A 19,006-nucleotide genomic window follows, 5' to 3' on the forward strand; every position below is an offset into this window, starting at 1 on the left:
ATGTAACAGTCAGATTCATGATAGTGGTAGTGATGGGGTATCCAAACTTGAGCTTGAGAGAGATCCCAAACTAGGAACATTGAAGGTGGCAAGCTATGGGCCAGGTCCGAACGTAATCCAGTCGATTGTGCGCGGGAATGGATGATACCTTGCAAAGCAGGTCAGGTCTGACACATGACGCATCGTCGGTCGTCCATGTGGACAGTTCCACGGCTGATCCATAGTGCTCATGTGCTGCACGATCTGCGATATAGTCCAGGTTAAAGCGATTCTTTTAAATTGTGTTACATGGCATACCGAAGTCATCCCGTTCATACTCAATGCTTTTCCTATCATGACGCTTTTGCGACACGCCCGCATGGCAAACATGGCTCGCGCCTTTGAACACCTTACCATTGTTCCCACGGGACGGTCATGCATGAGATGGATAAGCTCCTCGAGATCTGCACATGATCATTAGTGTAGACCCTTTATTGATTCACGAGATCGTGTCATACCTTTCATATCGAAAACTGTGTCCTTGCTCACTGGCTGTGCTATAAGATGCAGCCTGCCCTCGTCGTCGTGACCGCCCTGACGGGTAACTTCAAAACCATTCCGCTTCAGAACGTCGATGTTTTCTACTGCCAGAATCTCATCTGCAGCTGTCAACTCCAGAGGCTCGGGTCTTTACCGTGCCTCAGTCAGTTGTTCCATTGTGCCAGTGCACAACACCCACCTAAATAGCCTCTGAGATTCAATAATAGTTGTTTGTTGGAGCGTCTCAAAGTTATACTTCTCATCCGCTGCATGCTGATCAATCACAAACAAGTCGTCTAGCCCTTCCTCATATTTCTGCCACCGAATGACAATAAAGCCCAAGTTAAACTGACCGACCACCTGCATCTTGTTGAAGTCCGTCTTTGATATGATCCGGGAAAGAGCAGCAGAAGCCTTGGCGTCATCCTCCACGTTTTCCACGTTGGCCGTGTCCAATGCATCGCGAATTCGGGAAGCTGTACTGGAGAGCCTCGAAAGAGTGGGTGTAGCCCGCTCAAGATGCAACCATGTATGGCGGATCTTATTGAGATCACAGCGTAAGGTTACCGGCGGGAGATGATCCTTTGGAGAATGAGTAGTTGGTACGTTCACCTCGGTGTCCACTAGAGTCATACTGGTGTCACCTTCTGTGAGGTCAATGACGTCAGAAATATCTTGATCTGTTACATCAGAGTCCGGTTCCGGGGCTGGGTGTTCCTCAAGTACCAGAGGGAGGTGGCGGGCGGGTCCCGAATCCTCAACAACCATGGCATCGTCGAGTAAAACAGCAGTCTCCTCGGACCCCCTGCTAGTAAGGCCCGAGATCCGTCTCGGTCGAGTCTTCGAAGTTATGTTCACCACTTCTTCGTCTTCCATCAACTGGTCTTGCTCTTCAGCACCATCGGTCTCCTCGGATATACTCCGTCGAGCATTCATGCCTACTGTGTGAAGACGCTCTTCAGTCCGATCTCCAGAAGTCTCGGCTACCTTGCTTCCAGCCCTCGCATACTGACTCAATGTAAACCTAAAACTTGCCCTCCCATCCCGTTCGGCCAAACGCAGTCTCTTTCTGGGACCATCGTCTTGAATATCATCGCCCCCAGACCGTCCACGGTTCCACGAAGCGCCCTTGGTGCTTAAAATCGTCTGTGCCGATGGTGCTTGGCTCGCGGACCGTTTTCTTGTTTCGTCGAGCTCCCGTGACGCACGTATACGATCAATGGCGCTAACAACTTGCTGGCGGGTAGTCTCATCTTCTTGATCGGATCCGTGATGATCGGCCAAACGAGTAGCTTGTCCGTTGTCTCCGCCCTCCTGAACATCGGGATCAGGAAAAAACAATGGCTGTGCCGGCCCGGTCTTGTCGGATTGTGCAGAGGGTGCTACCGTTGCTGTCCGGTCTGTTTCGCTCTGTGATGGCCGCTCCGGCTCGGGTTCAAGAAGTAGGTGGGGGGCGCCCATCGTGATGGGCTCATCTTCACGGCCCCTTTCAGCTGGTTGGTCTTTCTCTGATCGTGGGTTGATGTCGGCCATACCGGCAGAATGACTAGTGGCCCTCGTGTGTTTTGTTTGAGTGAGCGAAGTTTTTGGCGTAAATAATGGGTGCAGTGTCGGTTGCTGTAATGATTGAGCACCGACATCAAACGTCGAGCGAGACGAAGCAAAAGCCTCTTCCAAAGCTGCCTTTGACAATAATGAGAAAATAAATGTAGAGATGAAGATGAACCTCCTGTGTACCTTCAAAGCTTGAATTAGATTCTGCTCGCTGTGGAGAAAGATTGTTCGTTTATCGGGACTGACGTTGACGTCGCAGGCATCTGCCTTCAAGTAAAGATGAGCTGTATCGCCGGAGCGAAGGACTCACGAGTGGGTAAAATGAAGTCGGCTATGATAAAGGGAGACTGGCCAACGTTAAATGATCTATATACCTCATTGAATGCCTTCTGGATCTGGGAATGTTCTCAATCAGATGTAGATATCAGTGACAGCAGTTTGACTACCTTTCCAGGGTTATAAGGGCGCCCATTAACGAAAAAAAATTGCCGGTCACTTCCTGTGCGGCCTACGCCTACAGCAAATTTGGAGATGAGCCCACGAACTTTCACTGTGGTAACGCTGGCACTGAAAGAAGCTGTATTCAGCACCACTGGTTGCTGAAAAGAGATAAAAGGAACCACCTCTCCTGGTCAAGACGCCGTAGGACAGTTTTCTCCGTTAGGACATCAAACGAGAAATCAAGGTCAACAATGTTGTCAAGCCCCTTTGACCCCCACAATGCTGTAACCGACGCTTTGATGGAGGGTGACCCATCAGTTTTGAGCTGTACAGTTTTGCGGCTGGTAGAGCGTTGAGCGTTTCTACGGGCACAAGGAAGCAGATGACGTACCCTCCTTCAAGCTGATTGCTCACAGCCAGCCGCACACCTCTATTCTCGTTTGCGCACGGAACCAGCGCGTATGCATACAGCAAGTTTAACGCCTTACCAAACTCCCTCTTCGCGTTTCTTTCAAGCTCCTTACGTCGCACTGGCAAGGGTTTGAAAAGAGAGGATACAACAACTGTAGTTCCTCGCTGCACATGCCACCATTATGCTAGGAAAGATGTAGGAAAGTCCTACATACCTGTCTTGCGACCTTGGAATTGGAATTCCTAAGTCTACCGTTCCGATCTATTTCAAGTATGGTACCCATCGGAGCCTCATTAGCAGTGGCAGTCGTGAGGGTGACACTATCACTCAAAGCGCACAGCGAGGACAAGGCTTCTCCGCGAAAACCAAAGGTCAAGACAGTTGAGAGGTCCTCAAAGGCAGTAAGTTTGGATGTGTGGTGTTTCAAGGCTGAGCGGCAATGAAGTGACAACATAGATACCAAAAGGACGAGGCTTACCGACACTTTCATAATCTTTTGGGGCTATGCCGCATCCATTGTCGATAACTTCGATAGACTTGAGCCCGTAGTTAGAAAACCGGACCTCTTCTAGACGTCAATTGCGTACACAGGCGTCAATTGAGGATGTGACGTACCGATATTTGTAGCACGGGCATCAAGACTATTTTCGACAAGTTCTTTCACTGCTGTCTGAAGGTCGACGACTACCTGACCAGAGGTGATCCTATGCACAGAGTGACTGTCGATTGCTCTGATAGAACCTGGACTTGATGCTGTGGAATCAAGGGAACTGCTTGCCATGCTACTACAGCAGTATGGTGTGACAACGCGGAATGCCGGAAACTTGATGAAACAAGTTAAAAATCAAGATGCTATCCACTGCCAACTCACCCGTGACTAAGTATATGGAAGTTGTACCCCATTGTGTTACCCGATTTGGTCCACGTTATGCAATGGGCATATATAGACTCGGATGATCTGTCCCTTTGTCTCTTCCTAAAGAGCTACTTGAGCGATTTGAAGCCAACGTTAACCAGTCTGGTTCCAACAACGTTCATCGATTCGTGCTACTGAATCAGCGTGGACAACCTCGTTGAATTTAGCCCAGCTCAACTCCGACGGCCAGCTTACTAGCACTGCCCCCGAGGCACCCCTTAGTCCCTGGCATTGACTTTCGGCGATATCGTGTGGGACTCACACGAGGCAAAGGCGTGTAGGCAAGTAATTTCCAGAGCTTCGCACAGCTGCCGAACTCAACCGAAACCAAATTTCTGGCAGTGTAGGCCACACAGAGTTGCGAAGGTAAGCGTCCGTTCCAAAGCGGACCATGACCGATGCGTTAACAAAAGGATTGCTTAGTGTTCAAAGCGGATCCATCCATCCCTTTTCAAGTTTCTGGTGACACACGAGGCTCCGTTCACTCCGTAGAGCATACACTCATGACATCCTCGTCGTCACACAATGAGGTTCAGCTCTCAAGAGAGTTCCTCCTCACCCTCCTCGGCGAACTCTCCTTACTCGTCTTACAAGAGTTCGGTTGCCAAATCCGCCTATTCATCCATGGTGGCGCAGTGATGATTCTACACCCAAACCTCTCCACAAACAGTTGTCGACGAACTACGAGAGATATTGACTATATACGCCGGGCATTCGGGCATGAGTGGCGGAAGCGAGGAGTCTATGACGCTGAAGAGCGCTTACAGCGTTGTATTAACGCTGTTGCCATCAAGTTTCGCATTGGGTTTGTGAATCCTTCTCCGTATCTCACAAGGCATTTATCGATGCATACACCTCACAGCACCGACTGGATGAATGCAGACCCTGACATTGCCCTCCCATTCGCCCACAAGTGAGTCGCCCCGCAGTTTCCCTCCACACATCTCACGCTCTTCCTTCAGCACACAAGGGCAGTTATATGACCCCATCTACCACGACTCCAAGCAGGCGAACAACATTGATATGAACACCGTCTACAACTCGCCAGGTCTCGTTGTCATTAGCGTTACCATGTTTTGGGGTGTTGCTCTCAAGCTCGTACGCTACAAGAAAGAAGATCCTACTGATATTGTAGCCATGTTGCGTCACGGCACGAAACTTAATGGTGTCCAGTGGACGCCCCACATCATGGAGACGTGGATCAAGACCCTATGCTGGCCCATGGGCTACAACACCTACAAACCCCAGCAAGCGCAGGAACTACGAAACCGTATCCACGACGCGGTGTACCATCTGCAAAAGTTATCTGACACTTTGCCAGAGGAGTCATCCCACATGGCGCTGACCCAATCAGCCGCGCAGTCGCCTCCTGTGGCATCAACCACATGCTCTCCTGCTGCACTCTCCTCGTTGCATACGATGTCAAGCAGCTTAGCCCCACACTCGTTCTCACAGCCGGCGTCGGCGTCCTCGTTGCATTCTCTTTACATGTCGTCCCACAGCGTTTCGCCTCCCGCATTTATGGGGGAGCGTACGCGCCGGTCATCGACGACCTCTGCACGGCATCAGACCTTTTCACCCATGCCATTGACATTTTCCTCATCACAATCATCGCATACCATCTCTCACCTGACCTCGCATTCTCACCCGCCCTCGCATCTTCACCCCTCCTCACATTCTCATTCAACCTCACATTCTCACCTGCCCTCGCACTCGCAGAGCTCTTTCCGTATGCCGGAGCCCTGGGTCACGCCATTGCCATTGCTTTTTCAGCCCATGCCATCTACCGCTTTCTAAATGGACCAGCATAAGTACCTAGACTGCAAACGGAACCCGGATCTGTGTCCGATGTACTAAGTACCGCACAAGTCATATCTGCATTTTATTAGTTCCATACGTCATCCTTTAAGTTCGAAACGCTTCCTTGTCCAAAACTTCGTTCTTCCATATTGCTATCTATACGTCCATATGTTTGAAGTTAACTGATATGTACGATATTGTATTCTACCCTGTAGGCTGTAGCTAAGGTAGCTTAGATAGCTTCAAAATCGGTCGTTGACGACGTACGTTCAGCTAGATTAGTACCTGGATCACGAAGAGTGCGTTAATATGTTTTCGAATTTATGTAGGAACACTTTGCTATGTAACACTTTGTCTCGAAAACCGTTCTGAAGGCCTTTTCACGTTCGGTGTGGGCAGTGAGACTGACAAGTGTATCTTGCCCTCCGCGTGGGACATTGACGCGGGTCCGTTATCGCACCAGACTAGTGTTATTCCGAGAACGTGCATACACATGTCCCAAGCTCAAGTAACTGTAAAGTACATAAGGAATATTTCCGAGTCTTGAGAAATACAACCAATCTCCGTACATCGGCGCATTACTCCATCGGCATCGTATCGCGCTCTTCGTACCTATCCGTGATGAGTGTGACCTCCGCCAGAGATTTGATGTACTGTTCATCGAGGAATGTCAGCATCTTCTTCCGTGTATCTTTGCTCATTTTATCGCTTTTCCGAATGACTGATGTGAATGTCAGTCGATGTTTGTTTAGACTGAGAGTAGAAAGCAACTTACAGACAAACCTGCGCTCGATGTGAGCACATAGTCGAGGAATTGTTTCCTCGAGCGCCCTGTCCCCTGCATTTTTGGCGGAGCGAATAGCCAACATAACATCATCGACAAGGCCAGAATATAGTTTTTGCGCATTGTCCGTACGAAATTCCTCCTCATTCAGATCCTAATGCAAGACAATAACCTCAGTAATTGTCACGAGTTAGGATGATTGTGCTCACCTTCATTCGTTGAAACATTCCTTTACCACACTCACTTCCAACGAGAGCATAATGAGCTTGAAGCTCGTTACGAATGAATCCTTTGAAGGATCCACCAAATTCTCTATAGCGAAATAATGATATGTAAAATCGGTGAATGGTGACAAAGAGGCCTTACCTTTGCATCATCGAAATGGCAAATAAATAGCGCTGTTTTGCGGTACCCAAGATGTCTTCTGCCTTAATGGCATCTTGAACGCGTGTTGCAATCTTTGGTTTTACGTTTTGTTTCTCTCCGTCCTCTGTACAGCAATCAAGATCAACATCGTTTCACCGGCAGTTAGTCCATGAGTACATACTGATAGAGCCTATCGCTGCACGATAGTGACCCAAAATTGACTGAAGCGGAGTGAATACACGATACAGTATGGCGAACGATGATCCTTACATGGATGAGCAACTCCAGTTCTGATTTCCAGGAATCATTGAACAATTCATGCCATATACTTCTCTGATTGTTCAGATCAACGAATCTACTGTTACAAAATGACGAACCTTGAAACACTCCCTTCCAACATGTCGCATACGAGGTCCTCATTTAGATCGATCGATTGCCATTCGCCCTCTCTGCGCATGACAGCACGGTATGTCTGATATTTGCAGTCATCTCCAAGCGACTTAATGATGTCGAGACTGCAGTCAGCGGCCTGTGCAGTCAATATTCAATCAGTGTTGACCGCTGCATACAAGGATTGCAAGGTAGACATTATCAGCTTCGTCTCGAAGAGCGTTCTCCAGCTCCTTGATGCTCTTGTCGATTTTATCTCCTGATTCCTCGCATGTCTCCTCGACAAGCTTTCGCACTTATTCAGTTCATGTTACTATCGAGTGATATCATCTTACTCACACGTTTAAACTTTGTCAATGCACTTCTTGCTGCTTTTTCATGGGTTTTTGACATGGAATCGTGCCTGGCGGAGAGAAGCTTGAAAAAACTGTTGACTTCGTCGCGTAGCAAGGTACATTGATCTATATGGGCCTTGATGTCGGAGAGTGCTCTTTTGCGGCCAAAGTCGTGGATGTGCCGACACAATTGTGGTATACCAGTCTAAAAAAATCAGTCAGGATATTCGTCTGGTCAAAGCAACACATATGGTACATCTTCGGGGTTGGTAAAAACCAAAGGAGCTCTGTTGCGTCTGCCCACGCCCAAGAGTTGGTTGAAATCTGTGCTCCCAACACAAAAAACGGGTAGTGGAGGGGGTTCTTTAGCGGTATCCTGAAAAAGAAAGACTTGACTACAATGCTCTTACGAAAGTTAAGTGAAGTACCTGTTTACTGATGTTGTGGTATACTTGACGATAGAGATGGAGAAAGACCTCTCGTACACGAGCAGCTCGTTGGTGCTGATGCGATGCAAATGAGCAGATATAAATCTAACAAACAGGTATACACACTGCGATGTATGTGTTCTTTTCAGCCTGCTTGGTTCGCAACTTACTGGTTATGTCACGCTGCTGTGTAATTTTGTAAATTCGGTCAACCGATTGATGATCTTGACATGAATAAATACAAACCATCTGCTGATGCTCCATGATTTCTTTGAATGCGGCCGAATTAGTATAATTGAATTTCTTGCTGCTATCCTCGAGTTCTTTGAGGCTGTCGTCGAGTCTGTCGATAGCCTACTGTATGTTTGAATGGCACGTCAGTTTCAACTTGGAACTAGCTTATGCACCTGACACATTTCCTGGATTACACTACATTGCTTTGCATCGAGATGATGTAATTGGTCCTCGTTAATTGGCACCTGGTAAATGATAAATGTGAGGTCAAAGAAACAGGACTGGTGACGTACATCTGCCCCAGTAAGGACTATTAAAAGTGACTCCATGCTTCCGTCGACCCTAATCATTGTTCGCAGGCTATGACAATCAACTGATGCGTGTGCACAAAGTTTTGGAAGGTTCTTCGAGACTCACAACTTCTTAAGGTAATCGCACATGGCCTAACAATAAAATTGAGCAGTCAGGTCATACCGGTATTTTTGTCAAGTTTACCTGGTCATCGACTGCCCGCTTGATATCTGCAACTGATACACATAATTAACGCGAGACGAGAGCTCGCCCGAAACTGCAAACCTAATACAACAACCTCAGCGGTTTTGAGGTATTCCTCGGTTCGATTTGTTCTGCCATGAGCATGCTGTCAGAGTGACGAAATCCTGAGAATGTTTACACTGCTGATCGAACCTCGTTTTATTTGCATCCCCAAAGCCAGGGACGTCTACGAGCGCAACTGCACGGGATGCAAGTACCTCAAATGCTCCATAGATACGAACCCTACAACAAAAGTGAGGCAAGTAGGTCAATCTATTGTAGAGATTTCTACCTGTCTACTAGATGCCAGACAGATGACTTGGGCGAGAAAACCTCGAATAGTCAGCACAGTCATCTGCGATTTAAAATTTGTGACGCACTGGCCCCTCCACTGCAATGTTTGAGTATGAAGTCAGATACGGCCGAAGCTGTGCATGGTTCAGATACGTATTAAACTGTGATACCTAATCACAACTTTCCTGTACTTCCAGTTTGTCGAAGCCTACACCACATATAGAGATCTCAGTTCCGAGCTTGGACGCTACAGCCTCATGCTCAAGAAGTGTATGTACATCTTGTTCAGGCGGGGGGAATGATATGGTACGAAGGCTATGGCAAGAATTGAGCTGTGAAGGTCGAGATTCAGAATGAAGTCAGTGCTCACTGAGGATACACCTGTGCAGTAGTGCCGGCAGCAACATCAGCACCCAGGTGATAGTGCCAGAGAATAACTAGGACTTTCCTGTTTCAACGTTTCCCATGCCTCCATTGCAGGCCCACTATCATCGTGGGTACCACGTCCGTGATTCGAAGGGCCTCTGTCACAGTATACTTCTCTGCACGCAAAGATAAGCTGATGGTATTGCAGAAGTAAATCTTTCGAAAAAATCATACGTACAGGTCATCTAGCATGTTAAATAGAGTCTGTGTACCAGATATACACGTGAACCGCTGTATTCCAATAGAACATCGTGAATACTTACAATTTCCCAGTCATCCGTCTCAATGAATTGGACGCTCACCCTCCACTCTGATGGGGGCAAATTTTCGTAGATCACTTCCGTCTGAACGGATGTACATGCTCTGCATGACGAAAGTGTCAGAAACGAGATGGGTAAGGGGAATTTGCTTCTGACCCCTGTCAATTCAAATTAGTTTGATGCTCGACAGGGTCAACAACCATGACATCATGCACTCACATCAGCTGCCGTCGATAATACGGGCGCACCTAGTATTGCATTAATAGCAGTAATCTTGCCAACTCCAGTTCTTCCGATGAATGCGAACTTTCTTGGCTGAAGCGCACTATCACCGAGTTTCTGTGCTTCTACCTTCCATCGTCCCAGGTCCTTGTCGTAATCCTCGCGTCCTCTGGAATCAGCTATCTCTAACTCCTGCTCCAGTCCCTGATTCGTAGCGCATATGATTTCGTAGCACCTATCTATATCATCTGGTAATAGGTGAGCAGTTTCAGATGCATGATGAACTTGACCTTCGAGTTGTTCCAAGACCGGGTTTTCCATGGAGTTTGTTGTTGGAAGTTGGAACCAAGCGCTTCATCCGCATTGTTGCCCAAGGCCGCCTCGTGTCATGCACATGACTTTCGCGACAAGTAATGGATACCGTGACTATTTGGACACCAACCAAATTCCTCGAGGCCTCATCGATCCGAGTCGTCCACGCGACGCACATGCTTCTTGAAGTCCAAAAATTCGACACTTGAAAACCGAATGCACTCGAACATATGGAAACCAGCGCTCTATTTGATCATTGCGAAGACCTGGAGATGAATCTCATTCACGACAAGTGGACATGCCCATTGAAGATGATTTGAACCTGATGAGTATCTCTCATTGACTCGGGAGAACATCAAACCTTGACGCGAGTCTTATCATGCTATAGGACATGTGATGGATGAAGATTTCAAACGCCAAGCCAACCCGTCCCGTGGGCGGCAACATAATGGCGCACCGTTGAGTTTCAGGGGAGGCTAATTAAAACTCCGATGCAGTTCTCTATTCTCAAAGCCGCATTAGCCTCAATTGCAACATGGCTGGTTGGAACAGCATCATTTTTGATGACCCGACGTCTGGTCATCCTATGCTGCCCCAGGTCGTTCAAGTTATGCGATGCATCTATACTGCCGTCAATCCAGAACGCCCACCACCATTCACGGTGGACATCTGGTGGCACTCATTAAGCCTATCGTACCAGGTACAAGAGTCTGGACGCGAACCATCAATTGTCATCCTCAATCTGCGAGAAGGAGAACCACATCAGCCGGCTATGGACCCCCATTTTATGATTAACTTGAACACCATGCGTGTCCATGATAAATTTCAGGACCATCGTTTCCCAGTACCCCAGGAGATCCTGCCCGTCCTAGGAGAACTTAAAGAATACGTGAGGAGCATTGTCCGAGGCAGATGGGAAGCGAAAGAAGCGCAAAACCGCGAGACAGCCCGTCGCCTTGAGAAAGAGCGAGAAGAACAACGAAATCGAGTACAGGCGAGTAAAGCACATAGTTGCAAGTGTGTTGCAAAATTCATTCCTTCTTGAGCACAGGCCTTTTGTCGTGGTCTTGTTGAGAACGGTTTCATTGATGAAGATGATGCGAGTCACTTCTCCGGTGACAGTCTGAATTGTCCTGTCTGTTCAGCGAGGCAGACATCATGCAATATGTGCAAGGTCATCTCCTGCTCCAATGGTGACTGTGAAGTCTCTTCCGCCATTCCTATCGTACAATGTTCCAATCATCACAACACGAAATTCTGTACCTCGTGTTTGGAACTTCCAGGCTCTCTGCCGCGTCTGGGCAAGTGTCCCATGTGCGCACGCTGGTTTTGTTCATCAGAGCTTCAATGGTGTATCGGGCGCCCAGTTTGTAATGACGGAACCGGACTTTCCCCACCAAATATTGATGTAACCCGATTACACTCTGCGCGTCCCTTGTCTTGCCGGACCATCGCCTGTATGGATAAGACTCGAGAGAGCGGAAAGAATGGGCGTCACTGCTGCAATGCTCGTTGTTGGTCTCGGGTGGGTACCGCAACGTGCTCTGATTGTGTCACACAGGATAGTTTCGCCTGTCCCTGTGGTCAATACTGGACTTGCGGTGGCTGCGAGTCACAGGCTTCTTCCGCTAGTGGGTTTATCACATGCCCTGGGTGCCACCGGCGTTTCTGTTCATCGTCGTGCTCATACATCGGGACCTGCGAGCTGTGCAATCATGTGGAGCCCTGTCGCGACTGCATCAGGAACGGAAAGAGCGTAGAAGAGGAGCACACCATGTTTATGTGCCAGGGCTGCAAAGGTCTTCTGTGCGAGACATGTTCTGATCTTGACGAGAAAACATGCTGCAGATGTGATCAGAGCATTTGTAAGCTTTGTGCACACGAAGAAGATGACAGCGATTGTCCTGATATAGTCTGTGACCAGTGCAGAGGTTCGAGTGATCAGTACGATTATGAGGATATGGCTTACGGTGATTACCTTTAATGTGGTGCATCATTCAAGAACTATCTTGAATTATAATCTGTGTCTAATGTTACTGTAAATCTCGCTAGCACCTCATACCCGCGGTGGCCTCGAAAGAATTTCAACGAGTACAGTTGAACACCACGACCTTTAATTTACAACTTTTCTGGCCGTTTGAGACAATTCAAGTTCGTGAGCTCAAGGTGTGCCTGATATTGGAGGGTGTGACTCATGTGGTCCATCACGACTCGATGAGCCAACTGAAGGGCGGGAACATGTAAGATCTATGTGTGACGAAGATCACATTGAGGATGTACTAACAACATACACTGGCAGTATCACGTGCGATCTAAGAGAAACGGGCCGGTCTCGAAACGAACACGAAATCAGTGAGGGGCAGCAGGAATTATCATGAGTGCGATGTATGTGCGGGGAGCCTATGCTGAGGATAGCAAGATAGGCAATCCACAAAAGAGTGTGTTGCGAGAAAGGGGGTCTGCCAGTTGCGGCATGAACACCTGTAACCCTAGACTGCAAGATTGTTGGGGTGGCTTCTCCAACGATACTGGATGTTCCCGCTGGTGGCGTGTTAGAAATGTCAGATTGTTATACCTTTATTCAATGGCGGTGCGATGCCTAGAATATCATCAACATGAGATGGATCTCCTGGTCCCGAGTTGGGAAATATATGCACCTTGAATTGCGAAGATGTCCACGATTACTTCGACTTATCCCTCCAAATAAGCATGCGCTGCCAGTGCAATGTAAGCTTGTGACAAACCTGGCTGCTTGTACACCACGGACAAGTCGAGTGGCGAAGCCCTTCTGAACTGTAACATCAAAAATGTTAGTCCAAACTGATTACGAGCCCAAGTGCAATGTACACGTGGGATTGCTGTAGGGTTAAAATCGGGATTCGAAACGTGTATGTTTGATCATCGTTCGAAGATTCAAAGTGCCTCAGGCCTCCTGGCAAGAACCCTCTGACTTTGCAACAGTGGCGGCACAATGAGGATGCAACGAGGTGGTGAATTTCCAGCTGACCGGCCCAAAATTTCCACAACCATAGTATTGCAAGGTTCGTGAGTGCCGGTGAAAGGTGATTATTGTTGTCCCGAGCCGCGTGCCCATTGATGAGTACAAGATGGGAGGGCGCTGGATTATGTAACTCGTATAGTTTCGAAAATTGAAATGCCGCAATGACCTCGAGGCATGCACATTGCACATGCCAGCTTGCCATGATACTAATCAATCCATCACTGAGCGCAAGCTCCAGGCTTCTACGCTGTACAAATTTGCCAAGATTAAAAAGAAAGTTCAAACTCGAGTCAAATCAACTAGTACTTGAATAACACATCGCCAACCTACCGTGACTGAAGTACTGATACTTAGGTTCACACCAGAAACAGAGTATCGTTAGGCGTCGTGCTTTGATGGTCCCGTTTCAGGTGCGTATATATAGTGTGTTTGCTTCGAATTCCCTCGATCTCATGATATAAATTAGGAACGTCTTTTTCCCTTCTATCAAGGTTTGACCAGGGGAGATTAGGACCTCACCCTGAACCCACTCTACAACGAGGTGTTGAATCTCCAGCCAACCGGTTCCCAACTTCCGTAACCATATAAGTTCCGAACGTCTTTCTACCGTTCTAGCAGTCCATCTTTCACCTCTTGCAGTGAAATGTGCCTCGCTGTGAGCTAGTCAGGCGTAATGCAACAAACAACCTATGACATGCAACATCTCTAACGGTCTGATTTGGTGTTTGATCTAAGACCGTGACGGAGCTCAACTTACTTTGCACCTTAAAACGTTCAACACGAACTAAGTCTATATCAACTCGCAGTTCCGAAGTTTTTTTCATCATATCATTCGAAATGTCGCATTCATATCGTGATGTTTTCCAGACCTTTCCCGCGTATCGGAAGGGATCGCCTCCAGTTACGTCTGATGCTGACCGTTCTCTTGAGTTCCCTCGCAGACATGGCTCTCAGTACAGACCGAAGTCGAAATGCCAATCGGTATCCCAAACAACCGATGTCAGATCAGATAGTGACAAGGAAACTTCATCACTGCCTCTAGTCTGGGTGAGTGATCCTCTACTTTCTATCTGGCGGACAAAATCAAACAATGGCACAGGTTGAAGTCCGCGACAACGTTATCCCGCCTCACGCTGTTCCATTCGCCTCGGACAGTCACGGACCTCTTTTCATAGCCCGAGCTTATCTAGAAGTAAGTCTTCTCATACAAATGCTCTATCATGTGACTTATGAGTGCAGGGAGCATTTTGTAAGTCAGCTCCATCAGGCATCGATTTTGCTCATTCGTGTCACCCGCAACAGTCCTGGGCAAGGCTGGTCCTCAGCTCACTAGCGGTGCTATCATTAGCTACGGAAGTTTGGAAATAACGGTAGTGACCACAACTTTTGAGGTCGTAATTTTGCTGAGCGTATGACCTAGGTGACCCGGTATGATGTACTCGTGTGCGCCGGACGGCTGAGTTGGGAGCTTCCGTATTCTTCTGGGACAAGCTCTATGCGCCAGGACACCGTCATCACAAAATATCACATCAATCACGGTCTTGAACAAGCTGTCACGTATCATCAGGATATTCCTGAAAACGTCTATAATTCCGCAGATAATCACAACGAGGTCGATAACAACCAGCGTTCAGTGACTCTCGATCCCGACCCCGCCATCGTCGCATCTCATACCAGGACCCGCAGCCACTCTACATATGGCTTTTTGTCAAAAGAATCTTTAGATGTTGACATATTGAAAGCTCGCGACACTTTCGTTCCCCTGAAATCTCCTCTTGAACTAACGGAACGGTCACGATCACTCCCTCCACGGGCAAGAAGATCAGCTGAGTCAAGCTTTGATGCTAGGGCGGAACTGGGTACTTTTCGGTGCGACAGTGCGCAAAGCGCTGGTGTTACTACGGTCAGTACGTCCGCTACTCACAGGTCTGAGCATGCACCGGTGTCCCGCCCAAATGTGGTAATGTCATCGAAACCTCAAGTCCGTCTCGATTGCACCAGTCAAGGATCTTACAGGCTCCCTAGGTGAGTTGACAGTGACAACTGAGAGACGCTTTTTAATGAGGAGTTTTCACAGCGTGGCTAGTGCTGTTGAATACTCAGCAAACGAGCGAGGCACCCCAGTCAGTTCGTTCGGTGGATCCGAAATCACAGGGTTCCACGAGGCAGTGAATGTCGATGGCCGGAGTGCATATAGCAGTTCACCTCGTGAACCTCCAGCTCAATCGGTACATGCTGGTTTTGCCCAGGATATCTTACCACGTCGAAGATATGCAAACACTGGTATCGCTCCTTCCACGCCTGTAAATCACCACACAAACCAGTTCTTGTCGACTTCAGCAACGAGCCACTCATTGGCAAGCAATGCCCTTGATTCTCGATTCACCAATACTCCCAACCTTTCGTCAAAGGACGACTCTCAGTTCACCCCCACGCATTACTCATCTTCCTCACACAAAGTGTTGAGTGATTCGCCACTGTCTCAACCATCTACAGTTTTCTCTCGTGGTACTTGGGCGCGCACCCAAGGAACCCTTGCTTCGTGTCTCTGCATCCTCGACGATGTCAAAGACACGAACAAATATCAGTCAAAACTGGCCAACTGTCCCGTACACCCTCCCGTACACCCTCCCGCAGACACGATCGACATCTCTGCCAATTTGAGCGATTTCGGACATGTCAATCAGTATGATCAGTGGGCATCTCCTGTTGCCAAAACACATGGATGGCAACGTGGTATGCAACACCAGGAATCTCAGTTAAAGGATAGCCCAAGTCGCATTCCAGAACCCCCTACATTTCTATCCACCAATTCATCACCAGCCCAGAGCTCTCTCGTCGGTGATCATACAGATATCGATCTACGTTCGACTCATTACTCACGTCATGACGTACCAAAGAGGTCCGCCGAGACGTCATCCGAGGACGAAAACACGACTGTTTCGGAGCATGTATGCGACTCCGAGCATTGGCAGCTTGTCTCCCGAACAACCTTTGGCGTCGAAGCACAAACTTGTGATGATACTGGAAGCGATGTATTCACCAGTGAGCGTCCTGGGCCAATCACCATTAACCTGTCGAACGCTGGGATCGTGACGAGCGAAGTCAAACTTCTGCCTCACCCTATGCCGCTCATAACTTCTGCATCTCAAGTAGCTGGAGACAGAAAACGGGAGCACAGTCGTGCCGTAGTGCAAGAGAGCACCCTTGAACGGGAGCTCGTTCAAGAGAATCGAGTCGCAGTTCCTGCGGTATCCCAAACTATAGGCACGGGGGAGTCAACATCGGTTGTTCCCTCTTGCGGAACCCCGGTAACTGAAGAATGCGCACCATTGTCGACTTTCACATGTAGTCCAAACTCACCTCCTTCGCAACGGCCGTCTGCCCAGACAATTTCATGTAACGATGGCTCAGTTACGGATGACGAGCTCCACAGCCTTCGCGAGTGCGCAGACTCATCTGTCCTCGCCTGTGCATCCCTAGCACACGAGGAAAACAATAATTCAACCAGAGTCATCGCGGTCGAGAGCACACAGAAGACAAGTCCGGCATCAAACGATATTCGAAAATCATCTTTCGTTCAGAGTACATTGACGATAGTGGAGAGTCCCTCTCTGGCTTCTCACAGGCACAAGGAACCCCACAATCAAGATGTAGCCAGGGACAAGCCTAGTCAAGTCACCCTGTACGTCTTCCCACGTTGTGTTTACTCTCAACTCATATCCTCTAGTGCTTCGAAACTTGAGGAGGATTGCGAGCGTCAAACTGTGGGGGCAGAGAAAACCATTATGATCAAGGGGCAGAAAGCGAGGTGAAGCAAAATTCCACGTCCTATTCCCGTACTATCAGTGTTGTCGAAGGAAATACGTCGAAGTCCGCGGTGTTGAACGATGACAGGACGATAAATGAGGGTGCCAACGGTGCCGCATTGTCTCTGTCTATCAATCCTAGGTCAAAAATGACTCCCTCGTACGTGATGCAGTTCGAGTTCTTTGCCCTCCAATAAACCTCCTTTAGCGAACCGGGTGTTCCGCAGGATTCGATGATGTATCGCATTGAATCTGAATACGAACACCAGTCTTTGGACCTCGACACAGTCTCAAGGAATTCTATTCACATATCTAGCCATGATTCGACTGAGGGCAGTGAAGAGCACATGCAAAGACAGTCAGCCCCAAATTTATCCCTCAGGAACGAGCAATTTACTGATGATGAGCTCAACAGGGCTCGTGAAGAAGTAGACTCCTCTGTGCTGGTCCGGTCGTCCTTGATACCTGCGGAGAACATTGGAACACCAGCACCGGCCCCACACAGAGCTCTCGATAATACACGGAAGTCGAGTCTAGCATACAATGATCTCGGGAACTCGTCTCCGACCGAAAGCACGTCCAGGATGGGTCAGACTTCTTCCCCAGTAATTGACCTGAAGGACGGATCCTGTGGTCAAATTGTAGGCACGGAACTACCTACTCACAGCTTCTCGTACGTAGCTTCACCGCCGTATTGCCCCCACTGACATTATCCAGTCCCCCGAATGCTTATGTCGACAACAGAATGCCTGTATCAGCAGATTATATGCGCCAGGATCTGGAGGGCAAAGGAGACTATCATGCAAGGGAGATCGAGAGTGAAGTTACACTCAAATCGGAGTCTTATTCCACTGCCGTCGAGAGTGTCAGGCAGTCAGAGAGTGCCATGGTGTTGAACGCTGGTGGACGGTCAGAGAAAGACGCTAACAATGATGTCTCATCCCTGTCATCAACTTACGCTGAGCGTAAGCTATCTCTTTCGTAAGTGACAAAATCCCATTCAAGTTTGAGCTGCTAACAATACACCTTTTTCAGTGAACCGGACGTTCCACAGGATGCGAGAATCAATCCCATTCACTCTTCCTGCGAGCACCAGTCCTCAGAGATTAACGTAGCTTCGGATGACGAGCTCTATAGGCATCGCGAGTGCACAGACTCATCTGCCATCGTCTGCTCATCCGTGGCACACGAGGAAAACGATACTTCAACCAGAGTCATCGCGGTCGAGAGCACCCAGAAGTCAAGTCCAGCGTCAAACGATACTCAAAATTCATATTTCGTTCAAAGTACTTCGACGATAGCCGAGAGTTCCTCTCTGGCTTCTGACGGACACGAGGAACTCTACGATCAAGACGTAGCCAGGGACAAGTATAGTCAAGTCTCCCCGTACGTCTTTCCTACGCTGTGTTTACTCTCAACTAAAATTATCTAGCATTCCGAAACTTGAGGGTGAGATGGAGTCTTATTCCAGTGCCGTCGAGAATATCAGGCAATCAGAGAGTGCCATGGTATTGGACGCTGGTGGCCGATCAGATAAGGACGCTAACAGTGACCTTTCATCCCTGTCATCAACTTACGCTGAGCGTAAGCTGTCTTCTTCGTAAGTGACAATCCCGTTCAAGTTTGAGCTGTTAACAATCTTTTCTCAGTGAATCGGGCCTTCCACAAGATGCGGGAATCAATGTCATTCAGTCTGCACATGAGTACCAGTCCTCAGATATCGGTGTAGCTTCAGCGACTTCCGTGCAAACCTTGGGCCGTCACGCGATAGAGAACAGAGAACAGAGTTCTCTGGTCACTATACAAGAAAGACCTTGCTTTCAACATGTGGCGATAGACGAACCTTGTCAACGCTTATCGTATGTAATTCCTATGCTATTTATTTTGTCGTCGACTAAGGTTATCCAGCGCTCCGAAAATTGACAGCAACAAACCATCAGAGTGCGTGCACCAGGCTGTGGAGAGCAAA

The 19,006-nt window shown here is 48.3% G+C and overlaps 4 protein-coding genes across 4 annotated transcripts; 2 read left to right on the top strand and 2 right to left on the bottom strand.

Moving 5' to 3' along the window:
• Window positions 1–93: 93 nt before the first annotated feature.
• Window positions 94–3,707, bottom strand: F5891DRAFT_1192646 (uncharacterized protein; the record flags this gene model as incomplete). The annotated part of the gene is made up of 12 exons (XM_041367625.1): window positions 94–243; window positions 298–443; window positions 498–667; window positions 719–2,202; window positions 2,257–2,336; window positions 2,384–2,468; window positions 2,520–2,640; window positions 2,697–2,855; window positions 2,906–3,090; window positions 3,141–3,355; window positions 3,405–3,491; window positions 3,542–3,707. The coding sequence occupies 12 exons, from the start codon at window positions 3,705–3,707 to the stop codon at window positions 94–96; spliced, it is 3,048 nt and encodes a 1,015-aa protein (XP_041222328.1).
• Window positions 3,708–3,886: 179 nt separating this feature from the next.
• Window positions 3,887–6,005, top strand: F5891DRAFT_1052065 (uncharacterized protein). The gene is made up of 4 exons (XM_041362517.1): window positions 3,887–4,208; window positions 4,266–4,647; window positions 4,705–4,755; window positions 4,805–6,005. The coding sequence occupies exons 2-4, from the start codon at window positions 4,346–4,348 to the stop codon at window positions 5,637–5,639; spliced, it is 1,188 nt and encodes a 395-aa protein (XP_041222329.1). The 5' UTR covers window positions 3,887–4,208; window positions 4,266–4,345; the 3' UTR covers window positions 5,640–6,005.
• A 60-nt stretch (window positions 6,006–6,065) lies between these two features.
• Window positions 6,066–10,722, bottom strand: F5891DRAFT_1052075 (uncharacterized protein). The gene is made up of 27 exons (XM_041362518.1): window positions 9,909–10,722; window positions 9,697–9,794; window positions 9,612–9,637; window positions 9,460–9,549; window positions 9,378–9,392; window positions 9,197–9,322; window positions 9,094–9,145; window positions 9,006–9,031; window positions 8,867–8,956; window positions 8,756–8,805; window positions 8,675–8,706; window positions 8,597–8,622; window positions 8,473–8,539; window positions 8,353–8,424; window positions 8,192–8,299; window positions 8,072–8,131; window positions 7,946–8,020; window positions 7,774–7,893; window positions 7,522–7,722; window positions 7,380–7,469; window positions 7,170–7,321; window positions 7,063–7,120; window positions 6,974–7,013; window positions 6,793–6,916; window positions 6,636–6,738; window positions 6,418–6,580; window positions 6,066–6,363 (listed from the first exon to the last, which is right to left on the bottom strand). The coding sequence occupies exons 1-27, from the start codon at window positions 10,234–10,236 to the stop codon at window positions 6,221–6,223; spliced, it is 2,535 nt and encodes an 844-aa protein (XP_041222330.1). The 5' UTR covers window positions 10,237–10,722; the 3' UTR covers window positions 6,066–6,220.
• On the top strand, window positions 10,472–12,278 carry F5891DRAFT_575353 (uncharacterized protein). Its single transcript, XM_041372332.1, has 3 exons — window positions 10,472–10,531; window positions 10,589–11,221; window positions 11,279–12,278. Exons 2-3 carry the CDS (start codon window positions 10,763–10,765, stop codon window positions 12,209–12,211), a joined length of 1,392 nt encoding a protein of 463 aa, XP_041222331.1. The 5' UTR covers window positions 10,472–10,531; window positions 10,589–10,762; the 3' UTR covers window positions 12,212–12,278.
• Window positions 12,279–19,006: the final 6,728 nt, after the last annotated feature.

This window comes from Suillus fuscotomentosus (genome assembly GCF_016647785.1).
Source record: "Suillus fuscotomentosus strain FC203 chromosome Unknown F5891scaffold_52, whole genome shotgun sequence".
In the NCBI taxonomy this organism is placed as follows: Eukaryota; Fungi; Basidiomycota; class Agaricomycetes; order Boletales; family Suillaceae; genus Suillus; species Suillus fuscotomentosus.

Coding starts and splice junctions, on each gene's coding strand:
- F5891DRAFT_1052065 (XM_041362517.1), top strand. CDS start 4,346: ATGACATCCTCGTCGTCACACAATGAGGTTCAGCTCTCAAGAGAGTTC. Junction 4,648..4,704: donor GCCATCAAGTTTCGCATTGG/GTTTGTGAATCC, acceptor TACACCTCACAG/CACCGACTGGATGAATGCAG. Junction 4,756..4,804: donor GCCCTCCCATTCGCCCACAA/GTGAGTCGCCCC, acceptor CTCTTCCTTCAG/CACACAAGGGCAGTTATATG.
- F5891DRAFT_1052075 (XM_041362518.1), bottom strand. CDS start 10,236: ATGGAAAACCCGGTCTTGGAACAACTCGAAGGTCAAGTTCATCATGCA. Junction 7,723..7,773: donor TTTTTACCAACCCCGAAGAT/GTACCATATGTG, acceptor TGATTTTTTTAG/ACTGGTATACCACAATTGTG. Junction 6,917..6,973: donor TGCAGCGATAGGCTCTATCA/GTATGTACTCAT, acceptor ATTGCTGTACAG/AGGACGGAGAGAAACAAAAC.
- F5891DRAFT_575353 (XM_041372332.1), top strand. CDS start 10,763: ATGGCTGGTTGGAACAGCATCATTTTTGATGACCCGACGTCTGGTCAT. Junction 11,222..11,278: donor AACAACGAAATCGAGTACAG/GCGAGTAAAGCA, acceptor TCTTGAGCACAG/GCCTTTTGTCGTGGTCTTGT.